The sequence below is a fragment of the Mytilus californianus genome, unplaced genomic scaffold (genome assembly GCF_021869535.1).
Source record: "Mytilus californianus isolate M0D057914Y unplaced genomic scaffold, xbMytCali1.0.p SCAF_5, whole genome shotgun sequence".
Classification (NCBI taxonomy): Eukaryota; Metazoa; Mollusca; class Bivalvia; order Mytilida; family Mytilidae; genus Mytilus; species Mytilus californianus.
This window is the reverse complement of record NW_026262701.1, coordinates 36,716,073-36,742,089: the sequence shown is the minus strand read 5'-3', so window position 1 is coordinate 36,742,089 and position 26,017 is coordinate 36,716,073. Positions and strand designations below refer to the sequence as shown.

The 26,017-nt window shown below is 31.5% G+C and overlaps 1 protein-coding gene across 1 annotated transcript in view; it reads left to right on the top strand.

Moving 5' to 3' along the window:
• The first annotated feature begins 7,864 nt into the window (after positions 1–7,864).
• LOC127701762 (exocyst complex component 2-like) overlaps positions 7,865–26,017 on the top strand; it is a 38,154-nt gene continuing 20,001 nt past the window's right edge. Inside the window, exons 1-8 of the mRNA XM_052205726.1 lie at positions 7,865–7,936; positions 16,117–16,259; positions 16,528–16,698; positions 19,478–19,613; positions 20,550–20,593; positions 21,795–21,864; positions 22,270–22,394; positions 25,612–25,683. Coding sequence (XP_052061686.1) covers positions 16,145–16,259; positions 16,528–16,698; positions 19,478–19,613; positions 20,550–20,593; positions 21,795–21,864; positions 22,270–22,394; positions 25,612–25,683 — 733 coding nt within the window. The 5' untranslated portion in view covers positions 7,865–7,936; positions 16,117–16,144. The remainder of the gene's footprint in view (positions 7,937–16,116; positions 16,260–16,527; positions 16,699–19,477; positions 19,614–20,549; positions 20,594–21,794; positions 21,865–22,269; positions 22,395–25,611; positions 25,684–26,017) is intronic.

The window sequence follows — 26,017 nt, the reverse complement described above, 5'->3', positions numbered from 1 at the left end:
TAATAGAATTCTTAATATAAGATAGAACAGAAAAATATAAAACGACAGTGCTCTGTCCATTTTTAACGCGAAAGTTGATCAGTAATTTTACCACCGTTTATATATTGCGCTGTGTGTGATTAATTTGTGATTAATTTGTAATTCTATCAGATGTTTTCATTTTGGAAATGTATACTAATTCTTATAACTGACCAGTAACAATATACTCTCAGTGAAAAACATTTGTAATTGACGGACCGTTCTTCTTTCGTCCACTTATGTCACTATCTAAATCTGAAACGTCTATATTACGTACATCATTTTATTTATTAAAAGTAAATACAGAAATAAATGAAACATACATGTACAAAGGCGTAATTCGTATACGGATTGATGAAACCACCTGAACACACAAAGATGGAGAACTTTGAATATCACATTAACGTAGGTTTTATTGTCATGATATTGTCAACGGACTGAGTTAAATGTAATTAACTCATCAACGGACATTTTATTTGTAATATTATGAAAATATGTTATAATTTTCATTCTTTGTTTAGGAAATAGTTCATATGCATCACATTTAGTTTCTTCAGTGCACTTGTCATATTTAGATGTAAATTTCGATGTTAATATCCGCATCTCTAATTTGTTATTGTTCATTTTAAAATATACTGTCATGAAGATTTGAAAGAGTCTCCCGTCACCTTTCACTTTTATTCAGAGATTCCTTACATTTGACCCGTAAATTTAATGTTGTTCTCTTTGTGATGTTGAAGCCTTTTGTAAGATACTCAATTCTGCATGCAAAAACAGCATGTTAACTAGAAAATAAAAAGAAATCTACGAAATATGTAGCTCTCTTTTACAATTTACACTCGAGAGACCATAGTCTACTAGATCAACAGGCGTTTCTGCAATGTAACTACATGCAAACGCAGATCAATGGACTGAGTTCTCGATAATTTCGGATAAACCGAATGAAACCATTGATGTATTGATCCGATCACTGTTGAACCCTATTTTATGTTCACTTTTGATCGCGGCTTCTTCTTAAACAGATTAAAAACTTAATCACTGTTGAGCCCTGTTTCGTGTGAAACAAATTGAATATGTACTCACTGTTGAACCCTGCTTTTTCTTAAACAGATTAAATATGTACTCATTGTTGAACTCTGCCCTTCTTAAACAGATTAAATATGTACTCACTGTTAAACCCTGCCTATTCTTAAACAGATTAGATATGTACTCACTGTTTAACCTGGATTCGTCTTATACATATTAAGTACGTTCTCACTTTTGAATCCTTCTTATTCTTACAACAGATCAAATACATACTCACTGTAAAAATGTTGAACCCTGTTTCTTCTTCAACCAATTAAATATCACTGTTGAACCCTGCTTCGTCTTAAAATGATTTCCAGCAAATATGTACTCACTTTTGAACCTTGTTTCGTTTTAAACAGATTAAATACGTAATCACTGTTGAACCCTGTTTCGTGTGAAACAGATTAAGTATGTACTCACTGTTGGACCCTGCTTTTTCTTAACTAGATGGAATATGTACTCACTGTTTAACCCTGCTTCTCCTTAAACAAATTAAATATGTACTTACTGTTTAACCCGGTGTCGGCTTATAAATATTAGATACGTTCTCACTTTTTTAAACGGATTAAATACATACTCAATGTAAAAGTATTGAACCCTGTTTCTTCTTAAACTAATCAAATATCACTGTTGAACACTGCTTCGCCTTTAAAGGATTACCAGTTAATTCGTACTCAATTATGAATCCGTGTTTCGTCTGAAAATGATTAAAACATACTCACTGAGTCACTGTTGAACCCTTCTCCGTCTGAAAAAGATTAAATACGTACTCACTGTTGAACCCTTCTTCGTCTGAAAAAGATTAAAAACGTACTCACTGGTGAACCCTTCTTCTTCTGAAAAAGATGGAATACGTACTCACTGTTGAACCCTGCTTTTCTTAAACAGATAGATATACGTATTCACTGTTAAACCCTGCTTGGACTTAAACAGGTTAAATACGTACTCTCTGTTTAACAGATAAATTTAGACCTAGACATATTGAATATACACCATTAGGACGATTTAGACCTTGAAATATAATACGGACCCCTTGTGACGATTTAGACCTTTACATATAGTGTATAGACACATTGGGACGATCTAAATAAAACCGTGACATATTGTATGGACACATTGTTACGATTTAGACCGTGACATATTGTATTGAAACCTTGGGACGATTTAGACCTATGTCAAGGTCTAATTAAATCGTCCCAAGGTGTCAAAACACTATGTTAAGGTATAAATCGTCACAAGGGGTCCATATACTAGTGATATGTCAAGGTATAAATCGTCCCAATGTGTCCATAAAATATGACAATGTCTACCTATTCATTGTTAACCCAGATTAAGGACGTGCTTATCTTTTAATCATGCTACTTTTCCCATGTGAAACGGAAATATCTACGCAAATCAGGAAAAAGGAAAATTATTGCTTTTCATATTAGAGGTTTTAAACGTCAGTTCCACGAGTCTCAGAACTTATAATTAGCGCGAATTCTTAATTCCCTTTGATTCCCTCCGAACAATTATTTTTACTCAAGTTCTGTAACATGCAATTAGCTTGATTTTCTTTAAACACGTTTCTTGTCATCAACAACCATTGGAAACAAACCGGAAGTTCTGTTTATTTATGTATCGTACATAGCAAAAGGGCGTACGATGGTATATGTAACAGTAGATAGCTGCCTGACGATTCTGAAAACGAATGCTAAAAAAATTAATTAGTTTTTAGAAGATTGATATTTTCGAATACTTATAGTAACCGCTTTTGCAAAACAAACAAATGTGATAAAAATATAACCACTATTTGCTTATCTCGGCACTGTTATGAAACTTGTATGATTTATATTAATGTTAGTTAGTCATGTACATCAGTGGGATCTTTGGTGCACTTTAGCTGATACTTAAAATTCTAGGCAGAAATTCAAAATAGTTTATACATACCTTTTTATGAAAAAAAAAATGAGTCGGTGAGGGGCCTGTCTGTAAGGTCACGTACATTCTTCCATTGACTTGTATTGTATTATTATAATTTGTACTAATTTAGTGTACAAGTTATCAGTATTTGTGAACCTCTAACATAATTGAATAACTTTGGTTTAGCTTATCGCAGTCATATTAAAATAATTTTGAATAAGTACATGCTTTAGTGTCATACATAAAACTGATACAATTTTAAAAAGGACACTTCAAGATATATATTGAGAATTGGAAAAAACATGGAAGTTGGAAGTTATAAGCTTACATAAAGTTGACAAATAGTGATGATATCGATGTCAAAAATATATTGGTAAATCACGAACTCGTTTACATAGAAAATTAATACCAGAACTAATTACCAAACTAATTAGTTATGGGTATGGGTATTGATATTTTACAGAAGTAATTATTGAATGATATGATATGCTAATTAAAAAAAGCCGTGCATGCTGGTCATTCATTTGCTGAAAGAGTAATCATTTGATTCCTTCATATTTTACAAACTCGGTCGTGTGACAAAAACTTAAGTGTATAAAAAAGTTGTCCGTTTTTGCTTTTTTATTTTATTCGTGACTTTGTCACTTATAAATTGGTTTATTCAATACTTTATGAACCTAATAAGTTTTACAATGTATATATGTATAAAACGCATCATTTCAATAAATACACATGATATTGTTAATGCAGATAGAATAAGGATAAAAAAAACACAGTATATAAATATGAACAAATACAACAAACTATATTTTTAACAAATCACAAAAAAAAAAAAATTTTCAACGTATTTTTTTCCAATAAAACGCACTTCAGTTACAATAGAAACATTTAACATTCTAATAATTCTCACGTTGATGGCTTGATAAGCCTAAATGTCTCTTTTTAATTCTAAATACGATGAACATATTAAAATAAAATGCATTTCGTCCTCTACTTTATCAGTACAAATTTTACATATTCTATAACCTTTGCATTGGTCACCTGATTTCATCTCACAGTCACATGAGCAAGTTATTAATGTAAATGTATAGTATATCTGACTTTTTGGTTCCCTGATTTCATCGTTCTGGGTGTGTGTAGTTCAACTTACTAAACTGTTCATTAAACTGAGATATGTTTTTATTTTAAACAATTGTAACTTGATTCTAATATATATAAATTGTTAGGACTGTAGACAGGGGTTTCGAGGGGTTCGTACACACCCCTTTGAAAACAAATAAACATTATCAATGTCGACTTTCTGTGAGATTTTGTTTGTCACGAGTCGGTGTCTGTTCACGTATAATATTGAATAATTAAACATATTTCAATAATTCAGCACATATATATAGATCTAAATATTATTCAGCAGTACACCAATAACTGTTGAAGGCAATTTTGAGACGTTATTACAAACTTAACAAGTGCTTAACTGCACCGAATGACATCCTAAATCAAAATAAATTTATTGGTATCTGAAAGACAATACATAACCTTTTACTTAAGAACGTCCTTATTTTCATTTTTTGTTTAAAAACTTTAAAATTTAAATAGAAAAAAAAGAAAATAGTCAAACGTTGGAAAATACGACACAATATGTTAAAAACCTTACACAAATGTAACTGCAATACAGTTTTTTAAGGATGTTTGCTACTCTGTTTCAAAATAACAAGCTTTTTAAAAGACTATTCTAAAATGATAGTATTTAAATAAAGGAACTAAAAAAGCAGAAAAAAATTAAGGGTCCGTGAGCTTGTTTTCGAGTTATAAGCCATTGAAAATTTGGCGGGAAACGATTCTCTCTAGACTTTTCGTTCTTTAAACGTTGGTCGCTTTTTTGTTTCAAAAACTATGAAAAAATAACAAGGATTTTATAAGACTTTCAAATACGGCTTTTTAAACTATATTTAATAAAATTATGAAAAAAAAAGTAGGGGTTAGTGGGCAAATTTTTTTAATGGCAATACATGGATAAAACAAGAGGATTCCGAAAATCTGGCAAAAATTCAAAAACAAGAGGAGCAAACATCCTTAAATGCCCTGGATTGAACCAAATTCAGGAAAAAAACTACCTATTTTCACAAAGTCTATAACACATAGATAGATTGTAGGAAAGTATAAGGAATTGACCAACCTCATTATCCTAATTACTTTATCAAATCGCTGTTTGTAAAATTCTTGTGACACATGCATATATCACCCTCTCACAGCTTTTAATATTGCAGCCGATTAGGTTGATTAACGATTACAATATAAAAATAAGGTATACAAGTATACTGCCTAACTTGAATGAGACAATTATTAACAAGGAGACGTGGATGTAAGCAACTATGTTAGCCATGGATTCAGGCTCACTGCTCGACACGAAGAGGAGGAGGTTTGGCTAGGATGCAAGGCTATTTTGTTGTGTACAACATGTGAAAATGTACATGCGACCACAGCCAGTTTTCACAAATTTAGCAACATTTTCCCATATGCGGTGTTTTTGCTTGAAAATGTGTTTTTTTTTTCAGAAAATTTTCATTTTTTTTGTATATGTAATACTCCTGGACCAGTGATACTGCGTCAATTTTTTTTCAGTCACTGTTTAAAAGTAATATAGAAATTTGATTTCGAAAGAAATTAATGGGGTGATGAGTTTCTTTAGTTATTTTAATCAAAATATGAGAATAATAATAGATAAACAATGTTATGGCGTGGTCAGTTGTTATGTTTTATTTTATTTATGACTGAGATTTCTAAGTAATGCTGATATTACTATAACACATTGAGGTGTTTAAAGCCATATATTTTTTCTTTTAAGTGAAAATAGTGATTGTCAAAGTATACCTCTGAGTTAATTAACTGGCTTTGGTATTCAAAGTGCTGCATGCATTTCAAAATTTATGTTTTTATCAAATTCTTAATAAACTGAATTAACACCAATTTAATCAGTTTTTAGATCCACTGTATAATGCCCCTAAGGGACTGGTGAGTTGTAACCTGAAAGGGGGTGAGAGGAAATTAAGGGGGCCTTGAAATTTTTTGGGAATGGGAAGGGTGGTATCCAATTTTCCAATACTTCTAATGAGAGGTATCGAAAAAATTTCACCAGATTTCAGCATGCAAAAATTATAGTTAATTTGATGAATACTTTAAATCAGTATATATTATTATTCAGCAGAAGTGTCTAACACTTGATTCAGATGTCATATCTATACCTCTTGTGTCATCATTTTTGGATTCAAACTTTATTTCAATATGTTTTGTTCATGCGAGTCATGACCATCTTCAGTCTGTTTGTTGGACATGCATAATGACAATAATAGGGAATAATAAATGTTTTTGATTTATCATGTTTTCTATAAGGTTTTCTTAATATTATACCCTTTCCATCTGAGACTACTATACTGTGTTATAGTAGTTTCAGTTTCCATATTAATAGTAATAAAACACTAATAATATTAACAGTTGTTTCTTTCCATGATTAATCGTAAAAAATCGTGATTGATCATATATTTCAATAGTTCAAGATGATATCATGGAGTCAAGTGTGAAATTTTTAATATGTCTTTACGTGAATAACTTTCCAGGACCTGGAGATGTGGAGTCAGGCGACCCACACCCAACGTTTCCCCTTACAATAAGAAAATAAAAAATTTTGGCTAGAAAACTTCACATTTGTTCGCCTCGCCGCTTTGCTCAGTGCAATTATTAAGATAAAAATCCTAAGTTTCAACTATCTCTTCCAGGAAAGTATTTTTATCTAGACTAATTTACTAACTTCTTTAATAAAGGATAGGAACAATTATATGCTGAAATTGAACGAAGGTGTGGTAAATGTCAATGAAACCATAACAGACATATCTAGATAAATTTCCCTGTCAAGTCAAGAACTTTCCAACTTGAAGCTTTCCATTACTGATGCACTATTTTATTAAATAATAATATCATAAATAGAAATTGTATGCATTTGTTTTTGTAAATAATACAAATATTGAAAAGTGAGGGGGGGGGGTGAAATTTTTACGTCTTTCGGGGTATTGAATTTATTTTTCTTCTTCAAGGTGGAGACTTCGGATGTTTCGTCACCCCCCCCCCCCCCCCCCCCATAATTTCAAATCAGTCCAAATATCTATTTTTCTAGGCAATTTTTTTTTATATGACATAAAATAACTACCTACTGACGAAACTGAAAATTGGGTGCGAGTAGACAACGAGTTGATAAAAGTACGAGTTAGTAAAAATCGGGTACGCCGAGTGGCTACGTACGAGTTGACAAAGGTACGAGTTTTACATGGATCCCGCCTGGGATTACTATAACCTGAGACTACTATAACGCATAGTAGTCTCAGATCCCGCTGATAGTAATCTCATGTCGAGGACACTTTTTGGTTAATCTTCATACATGTACTATTACTGTTATAAATCATAACGATATACACCTTATCGCTATTCCCGCTTGACCCGATAATCTGTCCCGCTTGAATTTTTGACGTCATATAACAATCACTTTTCCATTGTGGCGTCAGATATTTTCTATTATGACGTCAAAATTTTACGGGAACTTTTGTGATGTCACGTAATGGCGAACAAATAGCGATAAGGTGTATTGTATCGTCTGTATTTGTAACTTGATTGATATGCTTAGAATGAACAGTATCATATTAGGAAAATGAAATATGTGCATAAGTAGTTCATGTTGCTTTGAGCTTTTTAACGATGATCATTGGTTGTTTCTTTGATGATATGAGTATTTGTAGTTTATGTTGCTGTTAACTTTTTAACTGTTGATAGTTATTTCTTTGATGATTCGCTGAATTAACAATCTCAATGGGGATATACTACTGAGTTATCTCCACTTGCTTGTTGACAGTGGAAGTGGAATACGGAAAAAAAAATAATTATCAGTGTTCAGCCGAATAAGCTAGTAAGATTTGTCAAAAATCGAAATTATTTTACCACTTTAACACACAGTAGTAATGCATTAGCATAATCTGTTAAGCATATATTATTTTTGAAAGGCTAGTTAGATCAGAGCACAGGGGCTCGTATCAGATAGATGTTTTTGGGGCGGAAATATATGCCATTTGACTTGTATTCGTTCCACATCTATTCACTACATTTCTACACTATGATTTACCTGAGACATAATATATTTAGAAGCCAAGCTGCGAAAAAAATTTCCTTTGATATCTTACAATTCATAAAATGATATATCTAATGTTGTTACCTGCAAATTTCCTTATGAAATCGGGTCCATGGGTCCCTAATTGAAAATCCTCAGGGCAATTAGCATGATTAGTCTTGGAAGTAACAATAATTATTTCTTATTGTTACTTTTTGCAGGTAATCATAGCCAGTGCCTTGTTTTTGCTCTTTCCAAGTAGACTTGTTTATTCATGAATTATAGTTATCTCGTACCATTGTAAACTCGTACCAATGTCAACTCGTACCACTAAAAAAGAACTCGTACCAATGCAAACTCGTACCACGGTAAATTCATACCATTGTAAACTCGTACCAACTTATTTAAATGCATGCAAATGGTGTTTAATGATGAATATATACTTTAATTTCACTCGATACCTCTTAAGTCTGTAAAATGTATATAATTTGAAATTACAATGACCAATTTGTAGCTACCTATATTTCCGCACTTTCTGTGTTGCCATTTAGAACATACATCACACTCTATTGCTTCTTGTCGGGGTCTAACCAGAGAGTGGCACCATATACAATTGTCGTCTTCCATTGTGGTTATGAGAAACCTCACAAACATGCCCCATTTTATGAGGAAAGTGAGCTTTGAGACAACTCATGTCAGCTTATGTTTTGATAATCAGGAATTTCATATAATAATAAACATTATACATTTAATTCCAAGCTGTTAAATTATATAACAACAATCAAAATTTAATAATATGATTAAACAAGTTGATTTTTGTCTAAGTTTTCATTAAAATCTGGTATAAAATTCAAAGATATTTTAATTTTTTGTATAAAGCTTTAAAAAAAATAATCATAAAATAAAATCTAGTATAAAATTCAAGTAATTCAACTTTTTTTATTAAGTTTACCAAAAAAAAAAATCATAAAACATTCGTATTTTTGAATATATTTTTAATGGTACGAGTTTGCAGTGGTACGAGTTCTGATTTGTACGACTTCCCAGTGGTACGAGTTCACGTTGGTACAAGTTAACTTTTTTGGTACGAGTTTACGTGGTACGAGTTTACAATGGTACGAGTTAACTTGCTTCCTTTATTCATAAAAAATGTTATTTTTATTATTATAATACTCATGATATTAATCCACAGACAATTAATACAACAGTCAGTGAGATCAAAGACATAAATATCTGAATAAGTTTATAAAATCTTAATACAATTAATATTGATATTTTTTTTTTATAAAAGAAGGGCAAACAGACTCTATGGGCAAACGAACCCAGGGCAAACATGTAGTTAGAGCAAATGGACCCAATACCCACTTTTCTGTTTACCACATTACCTTATGATATATCTACTTGTGAAGTTAAAGAAGTACAGCCTGGAAGGCCTTAAGGGAGCTACCATTTGATTTTTATGGGGAGGGGCTAGGATGAAAAATTTTTTCCTGCATTTTTAGCTCACCTGACCTGAAAGGTCAAGTGAGCTTTTCTCATCACTTTGCGTCCGTCGTCCGTCGTCCTGCGTCCGTCGTCCGTAAACTTTTACAAAAATCTTCTCCTCTGAAACTACTGGGCCAAATTTAACCAAACTTGGCCACAATCATCATTGGGGTATCTAGTTTTAAAAATGTGTGGCGTGACCTGGTCAACCAACCAAGATGGCCGCCACGGCTAAAAATAGAACATAGGGGTAAAATGCAGTTTTTAGCTTATAACTCAAAAACCAAAGCATTAAGAGCAAATCTGACATGGGGTAAAATTGTTCATCAGGTCAAGATCTATCTGCCCTGAAATTTTCAGATGAATCGGACAACCCGTTATTGGGTTGCTGCCCCTGAATTGGTAATTTTAAGGAAATTTTGCTGTTTTTGGTTATTATCTTGAATATTATTATAGATAGAGATAAACTGTAAACAGCAATAATGTTCAGCAAAGTAAGATTAACAAATAAGTCAACATGACTGAAATGGTCAGTTGACCCCTTTAGGAGTTATTGCCCTTTATAGTCAATTTTTAACCATTTTTCGTAAATCTTAGTTATCTTTTACAAAAATCTTCTCCTCTGAAACAACTGGGCCAAACTAAACTGAACTTGGCCACAATCATCATTGGGGTATCTAGTTTAAAAAATGTGTGGCGTGACCCGGCCAACCAACCAAGATGGAGGCCACAGCTAAAAATAAAACATAGGGGTAAAATGCAGTTTTTGGCTTATAACTCAAAAACCAAAGCATTTAGAGCAAATCTGACATGAAGTAAAATTGTTTATCAGGTCAAGATCTATCTGCCCTGAAATTTTCAGATGAATCGAACAACCTGTTGTTGGGTTGCTGCCCCTGAATTGGTAATTTTAAGGAAATTTTGCTGTTTTTGGTTATTATCTTGAATATTATTATAGATAGAGATAAACTGTAAACAGCAATAATGTTCAGCAAAGTAAGATTAACAAATAAGTCAACATGACTGAAATGGTCAGTTGACCCCTTTAGGAGTTATTGCCCTTTATAGTCAATTTTTAACAATTTTTCGTAAATCTTAGTAATCTTTTACAAAAATCTTCTCCTCTGAAACTACGTGGCCAAATTAAACCAAACTTGGCCACAATCATCATTTGGTTATCTAGTTTTAAAAATGTGTGGCGTGACCTGGTCAACCAACCAAGGTGGCCGCCACGGCTAAAAATAGAACATAGGGGTAAAATTCAGTTTTTGGCTTTTAACTCAAAAACCAAAGCATTTAAAGCAAATCTGACATGAAGTAAAATTGTTTATCAGGTCAAGATCTATCTGCCCTGAAATTTTCAGATGAATCGGACAACCCGTTGTTGGGTTGCTGCCTTTGAATTGGTAATTTTAAGGTAATTTTGCTGTTTTTGGTTATTATCTTGAATATTATTATAGATAGAGATAAACTGTAAAAAACAATAAATGTCGGCAAAGTAAGATCTACAAATAAGTTAACATGACCGAAATTGTCAGTTGACCCCTTTAGGAGTTATTGCCCTTTATAGTCAATTTTTAACCATTTTTTCGTAAATCTTAGTTATCTTTTACAAAAATCTTCTCCTCTGAAACTACTGGGCCAAGTTAATTATAGATAGAGATAATTGTAAGCAGGATAAATGTTCAGTAAATTAAGATGTACAAACACATCACCATCACTAAAACACAATTTTGTCATGAATCCATCTACGTCCTTTATTTAATATTCACATAGACCAAGGTGAGCGACACAGGCTCTTTAGAGCCTCTAGTTTTTTAGTTGTAATCTCTGTCCTGCCTTTTTATTTTTCACTCTATTCGGTCCTGCCTTTTTTTTTAAAAGTTTATCCTGACTTGTTTTACCTAAATTGTCATTCTGACTTTTTTTTTTTGCAAGTGTCTCATCCTACCTTTTTTGGTCGAGCCTTCGACTTTTGTCGAAAAAGCGAGACATAGCGATCCTACATTCCGTCGTCGGCGGCGGCGTCCACAAGTATTCACTCTGTGGTTAAAGTTTTTGAAATTTTAATAACTTTCTTAAACTATCCTGCATTTGAACCAAACTTGGACAGAAGCTTGTTTATGATCATAAGATAATATTCAAAAGTAAATTTTTATAAAAAAAATTCCATTTTTTCCGTATTTTACTTATAAATGGACTTAGTTTTTCTGCCAGGAAACATTACATTCACTCTGTGGTTAAAGTTTTTGAAATTTTGATAACTTTCTTAAACTATCCTGGATTTCTACCAAACTTGGAAAGAAGCTTGTTTATGATCATAAGAAAGTATCCAGAAGTAAATTTTGTAAAAAAAAAATTCCCATTTTTTCCGTATTTTACTTATAAATTGACCTAGTTTTTCTGCCAGTTAACATTACATTCACTCTGTGGTTAAAGTTTTAAAATTTTAACAACTTTCTTAAACTATCCTGGATTTGTACCAAACTTGGACAGAAGCTTGTTTATGATTAAAAAGCTAGTATCTAGAAGGAAATTTTGTTAAAATTTTGTTCCATTTTTTCCGTATTTTACTTATAAATGGACTTAGTTTTTCTTTCAGTTAACATTACATACAATGTACAGTCTGCAGTTTAAGTTTTTAAAACATTTATTAGATTCATAAACTATCCTGGATTTTTACCAAACTTGGACAGAAGCTACTTACAATCAAAAGATAGTATAGAGAGGAATATTTTTATTAATTTTTTTCCTCATTTTTGTTGAGCCTGCGATTAACAGCAAAAGTAGGTGAGACACTGGGTTCCGTGGAACCCTTACAAATTTTTTTAATCAAAACTCCTGTCCTGCCTATTTTTTTCAAATTCCATCCTAGCCCCCCCCATAAAAATCAAATGGTAGCTCCCTAATTTGACCTGTACATTGAATTTTGTATTATCACATATCACATCCAAAAACTAATAATATTGGCAAGCCAATAAAAGTTAATCAGAAAATTAAAATTATTATGATCTCAGATTCTATGTTGTAATGTTAGTTTTGAAATACCCTCACCATGCTAACTGTCAATTTCTAAGATTTAAGTCAAGATATGAAGCAAACCTAACTGTTGCAGTCAACTACTTCATAATTTTAGCTCACCTGGCCCTATTTATTACTTATTACTTGTCATCTGTTATCGTTGTTAACTTTTACAAAAATCTTCTCCTCTGAAACTACAGGGCCAAATTTTATCAAACTTGGCCACAATCATCATTAGGGTATCTAGTTTAAAAAGTGTGTCCGATGACCCCATCTGCCCACCATAATGGCAGGCATGGCTATAATTTGAACACAGAGATAAAATGCAAGTTTTATTTACTATCTTGAAAAGCTCTATAAAAAGAGAAAATCTGACAGGGGCAGAAATGTTCACAAGAATGAGCTCAACTTATTGTCAGTTTACATTAAAACTGTTAGATGACTTTTTATAGGAGTTATTCCCCTTACATGACGAATTTTACGATTTTTGATTCAGCCATGCTGGATCTATGTGATCACTCTGGATTTGGAGATGGTGCAGAATTCTTAGTTGAAGAAATGAAAATTATTATGTGTTTCTATGAATTGCAGAAACTTTATGCACCACTTTAATCATCAACTGCCAACTTTTTATATGTTATTTGTCCTTAAATTAAGAAAAGGTTTGGCGAACAATTAACTTCTTTATTTTAGATAAACACTTGCATATAGTTCCTATGTAAATCAAATTTTTTTTAAATTGCCATTCATTAATTAATGTGAAAAAGGGATTTATCAAATTCAAGCAGTTGATCAGAATTATGAAAGTGTTTTATCAGTATCTTATGTTCGTGTAAGCCACTGAAGAAAATTTAGTTCAAGATGTGTATTGATATCAAGAGTTGATTCCCACACTTTTTTGAAATTTATGTTATTATTCCCATTTTTCATTAGTTAAATAAGAGTATTGGTTATCACAAACAATTACACTCAAAGGTGAAAGTTTTTATTGGAATCAATTCCATTCTAATGCAGTCTTAAATGACCCGACTCAATATATCATGACAGTTGATAATCATACTGGTATTGAGGCCAAGAGTTTGTGTATTCAATTTGTTACACATCTCACTGAATACACAAAATGTTGACCTGAATAGTGTACCTATTATTTATTTTGATCAACACTACATAATTATTCTGTTAATTTTGTGTGAAAGCTGACTGATTAATAAGATTTGTTTTTTTCAAAGAAAAGACTAAAAATAAAATATGTATAAAAAATGCAACCAAATCTTATTTCACTAGTAAAATCAGTGTCATAATCATCTGACATAAGTTAAACTCAGGTCTTTTTAAGTTACAATTATCAGTAATTTGGTTGAAACAATAAACACAATTGCATAACTCTTACCTGAGCATTTTCTGTAATAAAATTTATTTGTGTATTCCCCATTATAGAAATAATAGAGATATTCTTGCATATCTCAGCTTGAATAAGGTCAATACCTGCACTTTTACAATTTTTTGCATTCATTACAACTTTATGAACCTCATCAATGGTATTTTCTTTTTCTAAATCAATACAAATAATGTTTTCTTTAATATTACAATTTTCAACCTTATTACACTCTGCATTTACATTTGGGTTCAATAAACTCTGAAAACTGCTTTTCCATTTACTTAAAATAGTTTCTAAATTGTTAGTTATAGTTCAATCATCTAAAGTAATTTTATTCGGAATACACATGTGTCTCTTGTTACCTTTACCAATTTGACCAATTCTATGCCAAAATTGATTTGGATCATTGTCACTAAAATTAACCAGCTCTTCCTGGCAGCGGTACCAATATTTTTGTGTAAGCTTGTCAAAGTCTTTGCGTTTATCAACAAAGTGTTTGCATAATTGTTGTTTTAAGCTATCCTGTTTACAAGATACATATATAGTCTCTTTCTGCCGTGCAAACATTGTTCCATTTATTTGTTAGTTTGTCATTCCACAGTGATTCAACCATGGTATTAATTCGTCTTTTTCGATTGTTTGTACTCTTCAGAACTTTGACCTTATATTCTAATTTATCATTAATTTCAGAGTGTAAAATTTCAACAAAGTTATCATATAATTTATCAACTTCAAATTGTGTGCCTTTAGAACACTGTATATTATTTATACACATATTAATTTTATTCAATATATCATTATTTGCCATTCAATCATTTGGGATATTTTTCACCTGTTATCAGATTACAAAGCATGTGGTAAATATCTATCACACAATTATAATTGGAGTGACAGATTTATTTGAGAATTTTCTGTTTCCTAAGTGTTGATGATGATAAGCTCTGTAGAATTGTATAAATATATTATAGTATTTACTGTTTATATTAGACATTTTGAAGATAATTACAGATAAGTTTTATAGATAATTACAGATAAGTTTTATAGATTTTTAAAAGACATAATATTAATGTCAATGATAAATGCCATTTTGGATTTTTTTTTTCTTCTTTTGTTTGGTGAATTGTTTGAAAAATTTTGTGGTAGGTTTGTTTGTTATTCTGTATAAACTAATTTTCTGAATGCTATATATTTTTTTTTTGATGAAGCAAACTCCTTTAAAAACTAAGCTTATATTGTTTATTAATAAACATATATTTAGATTTCTGATTTTGGGCCCAGTTTTCAAGTTGGTCCAAATCGGGGTCCAAAATTAAATTGTGTTTGATTTCAACATAAATTGAATATATATAAGGTTCTTTGAAATGCTGAATCTAAACCTGTATTTATTTTCATTATTAATTAGATAATACCACATTGAGGTTCAAAGGGTCCTAAATTAAACTTTTGTTTGATTTCATCAAAAAATGAATTCCTGGGGTTCTTTGATATGCTGATTCTAACAATGTACAAGTTTAGATTTTGGATATTGGACCATAATAGGAAAATGTCCGATTTCAAATTTTTCAGTTCTTTGACCACATTCATTTTGTGTCACAAACCTATGCTGTGTCAAATATTCAATCACAATCCAAATTCAGAGCTGTTTTAAGCTTAAATGTTGTGTCCATACTTGCTCAACTGTTCAGGGTTCGACCTCTGCAGTAAAAATCCAGTTTGCTGTCACTCTGACAGCCTCTTGTTTTACCCTTTTTGTGTTTTGGGAAAAACTAAAGAAGCTAGAGAGAAACTGAAAACATGATCAGCAATACAAGATCAACAAAAAAGAGATGTTTGTCATGAATTCTATTCTAGTCCACAATGTTGGAGAGTGTCCATAGTCCTTGGTGAGCGACACAGGCTCTTCAAAGCCTCTAGTTTTACCAGCATTTTCACATTAGATTGGAACTTCCTACTTTTCAAAAGGTTATTTTTGTAGAAGTAAATGCATTGCTTACATCCACTAAATTTGAACTTTAGTGGATAGTTGTCTCATTTTCAATCATTCCACATTTCTTAATTCTTATATACATGTACATTTTATGTATGCATGTTTTTACAGAAAACTACTAGTGTAAACCTAGTGTAGGATGGGAAGATCTGGACCACCATTAGTCACTGGGGTAGCACCTAAAGAAGGACCCCCTGGCACCCGCATTACCATTCGTGGAGAAAATCTGGGCTATGACCAAAAGGATTTGATTGGTATGTATTTGAAATTTTAGTCATCATATAATGTGAAAATCACTAAAGACAAATGTTGTATATTGTTGTACATGTGGCATTTAATCAATTTTTACATGTGCTGAGTAGCCACTACCTGTTTGCTGATAGTTTTAAATTTTACAACACTTTTGTACAAGGAAATTGCATAGAAGGCCATAAAAGCCTTAAAGGCAATGACATGACAAAATGTAAAAACAACTCAAATGAGAAAACAACATTTTTAATTCTTCCAATTCTTTATTTCCAGGAGTGAAGATATGTGGAGTGGACTGTTTATTGTCAGCTGATTGGAAATCTCCCAGTAAGATCATTGCAAGGTCTGGTCCTGGGAAAGGTAAAGGAGAGATCATAGTAGTTACCAAGTCAGGTGGACAGGGAACCTGTACAGTAGGATTCAAAGGCTATTATGTACAAATAGGTAAGGAATAAGGTTAAGTTCAGAATATTATTTATCATACACCAACAAAGCCAATTTAACAGGTGATCAGGAGGACGTAGAGAGTAAATTATTTAATAAATATTTTTCTTATGACACTTATGGCAATGTGACTTTTTTGGACTTGGTGGTCATCACAAGGAAGTATATATAGACTGAAGTGAAGCTGAGATCCACATACTTTTGGGAGGCTAACCAAACTATCTATAAACTGTTGTTAAGCCCAGAGTGACATACATAAATTGATTTGTTATATCTAACGATTCAAATGTCCTAATTTTACACTGTTCACAAATGATTTTTCAATATAAAAACGAGGAGATGTGGTTAGTGGTATGATTGCCAATGAGACAACTATCCACCAAAATTCAAATGAAGTGGATGTAAGCAATAATAGGCACCGAACAGCTTCAAAATGAGAATTGCAGTATTTGTATTTTTTTTGTTTCAGTGTTATATTCAAAATGCACAAAAATAATTTAAAAATTTTAATACAATATTTCCTATGCTGAAACGCACTGCGAGTCACCTTCATATAAAGAATGATGATGGTTTTTATGTGACTGTCAAAATTTTGACAGGACGTATTATGGTATATAAATGTTCGGCGTCCATCTGTCTGTCTGTCCGTCTGTCTGGCATCCACATGTTGCACCGTAACTTGAGAATGACTTATCCAAATTTCATGAAACTTAATATAGTTGTTTCTTATGATGGTTAAACAATCTGTATACTTTTTTGTGAAAATAAGATTGAAAATTTTTGAGTTACAGGACTTTGTAACTAAAACAGGGGGGGTTGGGGGTTGGGGGGGGGGGGGGGGGGGTTCACATGTCGCATCATATCTCAAAAACGATTTATGATTATTGCTTAAAACTTTACACACTTCTTAGTTATATTAATCTAAAGATCTGTATACTTTTTGGTGATGATTCAAAATTTTATTTTAGAGTTATTGAGTTTTTTGTAAAAAAAGGGGGGGGTTCACATGTCGCACCATATCTCAAAAATGATTTATGATTATTGCTTAAAACTTTACACACGTCTTAATTATATTAATCTAAAGATCTGTATACTTTTTTGGTGATGATTCAAAATTTTATTTTAGAGTTATTGATTTTTTTATAAAAAAGGGGGGTTTTCACCAGACATGGGGTCAATTACTTTTGAAAGTAATTAATAACATTCAATTACAATTACAAAATCTTCAATTAAATTACACATTACATTTGACTTTTTTTGACAATGTAATTAATTACTTTCCAATTACTTGGCAAATGTAATTAATTACTTCAATTACTTTTGAATGGAAAATTTAGAACATGCATTTATTCTATCATAGGTACATAATTATCATACATTTCTTTATAGTAATAACAAATGAGATCTACAGTGATTATTTTCAAATTCAGCCAATATCAAAGAAGAGTAAAAGTTAAATATCTTGTGTGTTACGGGAATAAAGAAAAACCAAACATAAATCTGAAGTGCACATAATACTTTGTCTATCAGGAATCGTTAGGACTAGATATCTGGTTTAATTTAATGCGCAAAACGATAAAAAGCCTTATTCAATATTTGGAAAATATTAAATTTTGTTTAATTAGCTATTGAAATTTTATGTTTTAATGTATTTCATTGAAAATGATACAAAAAGAGAGCCCTAAAATTTTAATTTTTTAATTTGATCACAACTTATTAAAAACTTTTCACATGTCGCGCCGTATCTCAGAAATGATTTATGCTTATTGAATAAAACCTCACACACAAGAAGACGGGCGTATCATGCACTCGTGGCGCAGCTGTTTATTAGATATTTATAAATGTATCTTTAATATTAGTATCAGAACAGAATTAATTGCATATTTTGCTGGTTCAATTTAATGGCACTCTCTTTTTCTTTTTTTTTTACAATTTGATGACAAAATGGGAAGGTTAAATTGTCACTGTGTATAATTTTCGCTGAATGGGAAAATAGACACAAAAAATCACTGTATTGTATTGCTAAAGATATAAACAACATGAAATTGATTGAATGACAGATAATCAATTACAAATAAATAGAGAACTACAAAGTGAAATAAACATAATTAGGAGAACTTTCAAGGGAAGTAAATTATGTAAATTGTAGCTTGCTAAAAATTGAGAGTTATGATAACTTTTGTGATGGCATAACAGAGCATTTTTGAAGCATATTTGTGCAAATAAATATGTGAAAATGTGATTTTTATTTTATTTTATTTTTACATTATAGACAAAATGTTCATGTTATGACAACAATCAATAGATCGTAGCTAATATGTCACTGATTGCTGTGTTGTCAAAATGTATGACATGTATGATTAGCCAATATAATTATAATATGAAACAGAGAAGTTAATTAATATGCCCATTCTTGTGATCTGTTGATCAACACAAAAGACTGATTTTATATATAATGTTATTTATGGTGAAAAGAGTTTACATATCAATTCCATGTATACTCGAAAATTAACATTATAATGTTTAATATGTTTAAACAACGATAAATCTTGGAATATGCAGGGAAATTTACGATTGGTCAAGTTTTCGCTTTTCTTTATTTGCCATGAACAAAGTTAAAATTAAACACACGTGAAAAAAACCTGATATACGATATGATCATGATGATACTTGCAAAAAATTATATTTACTGTTCCAATTGAATGTTTTCTCAAAATCCTCACAATAAAGATTGCTGTCAACAAATATAAAATGCATCCTAATATAAATTTGCTTTCAGGCCCATTACAGGAATCTGCTATATGGATAGATGAGTCGCAGAGTGTTTCTTCCAATTTACGACATGGTCGGCCATCTTCTCCTTTATTTTCTAAGGATGATGAGGATCCATTGGGGATTTCTGATGAAGGAAATCAGTAAGTAATCTAAATTGAGATACAAGTGAATGATTGTATGTAAAGCACAATTTAATGGCAAACTCTATTCCTCCTCCAAGGTATTTATAGTTTTAGACTTATTAGTACAGATATGAGTAAAAGGAGATTTTGAGGCTATGTCAATAAGACAGTAACCCAACGACAAACATAACCATATAACCTCTAGAGGCCAAAAAACAGTCCTGTTACTCTTTTCACAAAAAATCTTATGATGAAAATAGATCGTAAATTAAACTAAAATGTTCATGTCTTACATATATTTTTATGCCCCATCTACGATAGTAGAGAGGCATTATGTTTTTCGGTCTGTGTGTCAGTTTGTCCGTCTGTCCCGCTTCAGGTTAAAGTTTTTGGTCTTCTGGTTAAAGTTTTTGGTCAAGGTAGTTTTTGATGAAGTTGAAGTCCAATCAACTTGAAACTTAGTACACATGTTTCATATGATATGTTCTTTCTAATTTTTATGCCAAATTAGAGTTTTGACCCCAATTTCACGGTCCACTGAACATAGAAAATGATAGTGTGAGTGGGGCATCTGTGTACTATGGACACATTCTTGTTTTTTGTGAAAATAGTCGCTGAACTGTAGACAAGTATTTTATGCTAATTTATTCTATTTATTATATATACCATTTGTATACTCATTACTTTTAATCTGCAATTTTCACATAAGTTCACATAACATCTAAAAGAATAAATATCCTTGTGTGTATTGTATTATAAGTCATTTGATATCTTTCCATGATAGACTTGTCCTAAAGATAAATTCTGTACACTGTATGTCAAGTTTTTTTCCGTGCAGTTTGAGTTTGTGCATTTTATAGATGGGACATTTAGATTTTTTAGGACATGTTGAAAACACATAAAAGACACATATTTTCCTAAGTTACTTGTATTATTTTAATCTCTTCTTTTCAGAGCCAAATTTTCAGAAGAAGACTTATTAGAACAGTTCCCTGAAGGTAAGATTCCTACAACCAATATTAAATCACTTTTTTTATATTGCTTTTTGATCGCAAAAGAATAATATCTTATTTTTTTTCATTTTAAGATATCTCTATATATTACTACAAACTAAAGGAGATGTAGCATATTTGTTAACGAGACAGAAATTCAATGACAAAAAAAACGAAAAAACACCTAGAGGGCAATATGCAGTTTTCAACAACAGACAGTTATCCATACAATATTTCAAGTTCTAAATTGTCTCGTGTCTATAAAAGAGGGCCTGGATGTCCTTTTTCCCATATTCTTTAACTTTAAAGGTAATTTTTCTCTGTTTATATTTTTGGGCCATTATTCTCTATTTTTTATATTTTAGCACCCCATTATTCTCTATTCTTTATTTATTTGTCCTATTTTTCTCTATTCTTTAGGTTTTTTTGCCCTTTTTTCTGCAAACCCCATCCACACCCTCATTAAAGTTATGAATAAATTTAGCAGTGAAATATATCTGCACAAAATTCTCCAAATAATAAAAAACATTGAAATATGATATACGACAACTATTGATTGATCTGGGGTTTCTGCCTTTCCACATTTCAGCGCTGTGTTTGAGATCTCAAATCTCCCCTTTTTTAATCTTGATCAGTAGATTAACAAGTGTAAATAAAAGATTGTACATGAAAAACAGCTAACTCTTAAATAACAGTACAATATTATAGATAACAAAAACACAAACTAGGTAACAAATAATACAATATTGCTCTGTGTTAAAGGCCTCATTGTGACTTTGAGATGAAGAACTGCAATAAAAGTGCTGTTCCTTTGATTTTTGTGTGTTTTTTGCTGTGCATGTACTGATTTTGTGTCATGGATGGTTACCCAATATCCTTTGTTTTTCTATCATATTAAAGAATGCTCACAGATTCTGAAACCAAGATTGAAGTACTTAACCTGCTGATAAGAAACCATACCAACCTACACTTTATATCAGGTGCTGTATTTCATAGAAGATTTAATGCAGCAATGTCATAAACAGTACAAGAAGATATGATATTGTACAATGCCCAAAACAAACTTCATGTACATAGAAAAACATGAGAAACATTTTATTTTAATTGGAACTAATTTTAGTTGTTTTATTTTTAAAGGTGGTTATAACTTTTTTATGGTTAACCTAAAAGGCTATGTGAATAATAAGAATTTGTATATTGTTTTCAGCATCTGGAAATATGTCAATTGAGAATTTTTCTTCATCATGGTATTTATTAGAGAATCATCATTCCACTAGGTATGTAATTTTATTTATCTTTCTGTTATCTTATGTTATTATAACCACCCTGCTTTTTGGTGGATGAATGGATGGCTGTTTAATATCCAGTGGCAAATTCCCAATTTTTGAAGTGGATGGTATATAATTATAGTGGTTGCTCATCTATTTGCCCTTTCCATCCATTTTTTTTTTGTATCCACTACTGCGTGCAACAAATTTGTTACAACTGTATAAATTTGGAGGTTGTAAATATATGATTCTTTTCAAAAAAATTTAATGTACTAAGGAAAAGTCTCTGAATATAATAAATATGGCTTGCTATTTCAAATGAAATAATTAACAAATTATAAATTAAATGTAATCATATACATATATGTTTTCATTTAGTTGATTTTTGCTTATGTTTTCTACATTTTATTTCAGCTTTGATGATTTAAGGGCAGGTCTTGCTCATATGAAGAGAAAAGCTAAACATCGTTCAGAGGGTCCAATAGCTTTTGTCAAAACCAATTTGTCTTCTACCTTAGACTGTTTAGATAGTTTACAAAGTAAGTTATCTATCGTAATAAAAAAAATAATCCTGTTATTTGAAAACACAATAGATTTGTTGTTTGAAGCTGATTTTGCAATTACAATAAACAGAAGGAGATGTGTTATGATTATTAGTGAGACAACTATCCACCAAATACCAAAGGACCAGGATGTAAACAACCTGGCGCCACCTATTAGGAAGGGATCATAAGTCATGAAAATTTAATTGTATAAATCATTCATACAGACAAGACTAGTAGCATGATTACGGAATTTGTCCTGTTTTTATACAACCGCAAAAATTAAAAATTTTTTGGTCGTATATTGGTATGACGTTGGCGTCGTCGTCCGGCGTCGTTGTCGTCGTCGTCTGGCGTCGTCCGGCGTCGTCCGAAGACACATTGGTTTTCGCACTCTAACTTTAGTTTAAGTGAATGGATCTCCATGAAATTTTACCATAAGGTTCAATACCACGAAAGGAAGGTTGGGATTGATTTTTGGGGTTATGGTACCAACAGTTAAGGAATTAGGGGCCAAAAAGGGGCCAAAAATAAGCATTTTTGTAACTTCCAGACAATAACTTGTGTGTAAGTGTATGGATCTCTCTGACATTGTACCACAAGGTTCCATATCACAAAGGAAAGGCTGTAATTGATTTTGGGGGTAATTGCCTCAAAATTTTAGGAATTAGGGGCCAAAAAAGGGGCAAAAAACAAGCATTTTTCTAGTTTCATGACAATAACTTGTGTGTAAGTGTTTGGATATTTCTGAAATTGTACTACAAGGTTCCATATCACAAAGGGAAAGCTGGAATTGAGTTTGGGGGTAATTGCCCGAAACGTTTAGGAATTGGGGGCCAAAAAGGGGCCAAAAATAAGCATTCTTCTAGTTTCCAGACAATAACTTGTGTTCAAGTGTATGGATATCTCTGAAATTGTACTGCAAGGTACCATACCACAAAGGGAAGGCTGGGATTGAGTTTGGGGGTGATGAATCATAAGGGGGTTCAAAAAATTTGGGGGGGGATTTTTTTTTTTTCTTTTTTTTTCTTTTTTTCCTTATTTTTTTCTTTTAAAATTTTCCATTTTAAGTTGGTTATTTCTGATTAATATTTAAAAGCAAATAATAATGATATGGTAGGAGATACACACCAAACAGGATGTGTAAATTATTATTTAATAAGTATTGTGCAATAGCAAGAAATTTTCAATTGCACAGTATTGCACAATAGCAAGAAATCTTCAATTGCACAGTATTGCGCAATAGCAAGAAATCTTCAATTGCACAGTATTGCGCAATAGCAAGAAGTATCCAATAGCACAATATTGCGCAATAGCAAGAAATTGTCAATTGTACAGTATTGCGCAATAGCAAGAAATATTCAATTGCACAGTATTGTGCAAAAGAAGATACATCGTATAAATTGCTTATTTCTTGATCAATTTCAATGGGGTTTTATTCTTGAATTCTTGGGGTTCTTTAATATGCTGAATCTAACCGTGTATTAAGTTTTTGGATTTTGGGCCCCGTTTTTAAATTGGTCCACATTGAGGTCCAAAGGGTCCAAAATTTAACTTTGTTTGATTTCATCAAAAATTGAATTATTGGGGTTTGATATGCTGAATCTAACCGTGTATTTAGATTCTTAATTTTTGGTTCCGTTTTCAAATTGGTCTACATTAAGGTCCAAAGGGTCCAAAATTAAACTTAGTTTGATTTTAACAAAAATTGAATTTTTAGGGTTCTTTGATATGCTGAATCTAAACATGTATTTAGATTTTTGATTATGGGCCCAGTTTTCAAGTTGGTCCAAATCGGGGTCCAAAATTAAACTTTGTTTGATTTCAACAAAAATTGAATATATGGGGTTCTTTGATATGCTGAATCTAACCATGTATTTAGATTTTAGATTTTTGGGCCCCGTTATCAACTTTGTCCACATTGAGGTCAAAAGGGTCCAAAATTTAACTTTGTTTGATTTCATCAAAAATTGAATTATTGGGGTTCTTTGATATGCCGAATCTAACCGTGTATTTAGATTCTTAATTTTTGGTTCCGTTTTCAAATTGGTCTACATTAAGGTCCAAAGGGTCCAAAATTAAACTTAGTTTGATTTTAACAAAAATTGAATTTTTAGGGTTCTTTCATATGCTGAATCTAAACATGTATTTAGATTTTTGATTATGGGCCCAGTTTTCAAGTTGGTCCAAATCGGGGTCCAAAATTAAACTTTGTTTGATTTCATCAAAAATTGAATTCTTGGGGTTCTTTGATATGCTGAATCTAACCATGTATTTAGATTTTGGATATTGGACCATAATAGGTGAATGTCCAATTTAAAATTTTTAAGTTCTTAGACTGCATTCATTCTGTGTCAGAAACCTATGTTGTGTCAAATATTTAATCACAATCCAAATTCAGAGCTGTATCAAGCTTGAATGTTGTGTCCATACTTGCCCCAACTGTTCAGGGTTCGACCTTTGCGGTCGTATCAAGCTGCGCCCTGCGGAGCATTTTATTCTTATATTGTTTCTTATTACAGCTAGCTAGTAGACTCTACCTAATCAGATATTGGCTAAACAAATATATAACGGCTATTGTAATATTATTTCAAAACACCAAACCCTTTCCTATATGTTTAATATAAGTTTTATGGTGTAATCAAATATCAGCAAATAGGATAGGAATATTCAAAACAAATTTGTCAAAACCATGCACAATCGGATATTTTCAATGTTTTCTGACAGGAAATGGACCCAGAAGTTACACAATTACAATCTTGCAGACAAGACATTTTTACACTTGTAAACATCGTGGTCTTGTTCCTGAAAAATAGTCACTCTAACCCTTCTATACAGCAGTGGTCAGGACTAGTTACATCTCTGGATTAGGTCAACTTATTATTGCAGGATATTCAATGAATATAAATTTGTTGTCTAATTTAATAATTTATTGATATATCGGGTAATGGGATATTTTTTCCTGACATTTTGAGTATCCAATTTGCCGGAGTCTACTGTAATAGAAAAGTGCAATAAAGATATTTTAGGTGGAAAAAGATATTATGTTAAAAAGATGTACTTTAAGCATCAATTATTTTTATATGAATACATATGTCATATTTATCTAGTTTGTTCACATTATCTGATTCAGCCATTCCCTTTGTTGCAATATCAATTTTGTGAAAAAAATTAAAGGAATTTATGTGTATATTAATTTGATTGTATATTTCAGATATGTACAGTAAATTCTGTAAAGATGATATAAGAGGGGAATTTATAAATTCCTATGCAGTTCTTCTGATGCGTAAGTATAGGAAAATATATACTGTAAAGCCAGTTTTGTTCTTTTAGAATATAAAAAATACTGTGGTATGATTGCAAGTGAGACAACTATCCACCAGGCACTATAGGACAAGAATGAAGCAACTATAAGTTACCATATGGCTTTCTGACAAATATCAAAACCCATACTGTATAGTAAGCGATAAAAAGACATTTTAAAATGTGAGATTATTCAAATGAGAAAACCATCAGCCTGATTTATGCTAAAATCAACCAATGAAAAACAAGTATGACCGATGGCAACCAACAACAACCTCTGAATTACAGGCCTCTAACTTTGGACAGGCACATAGAGA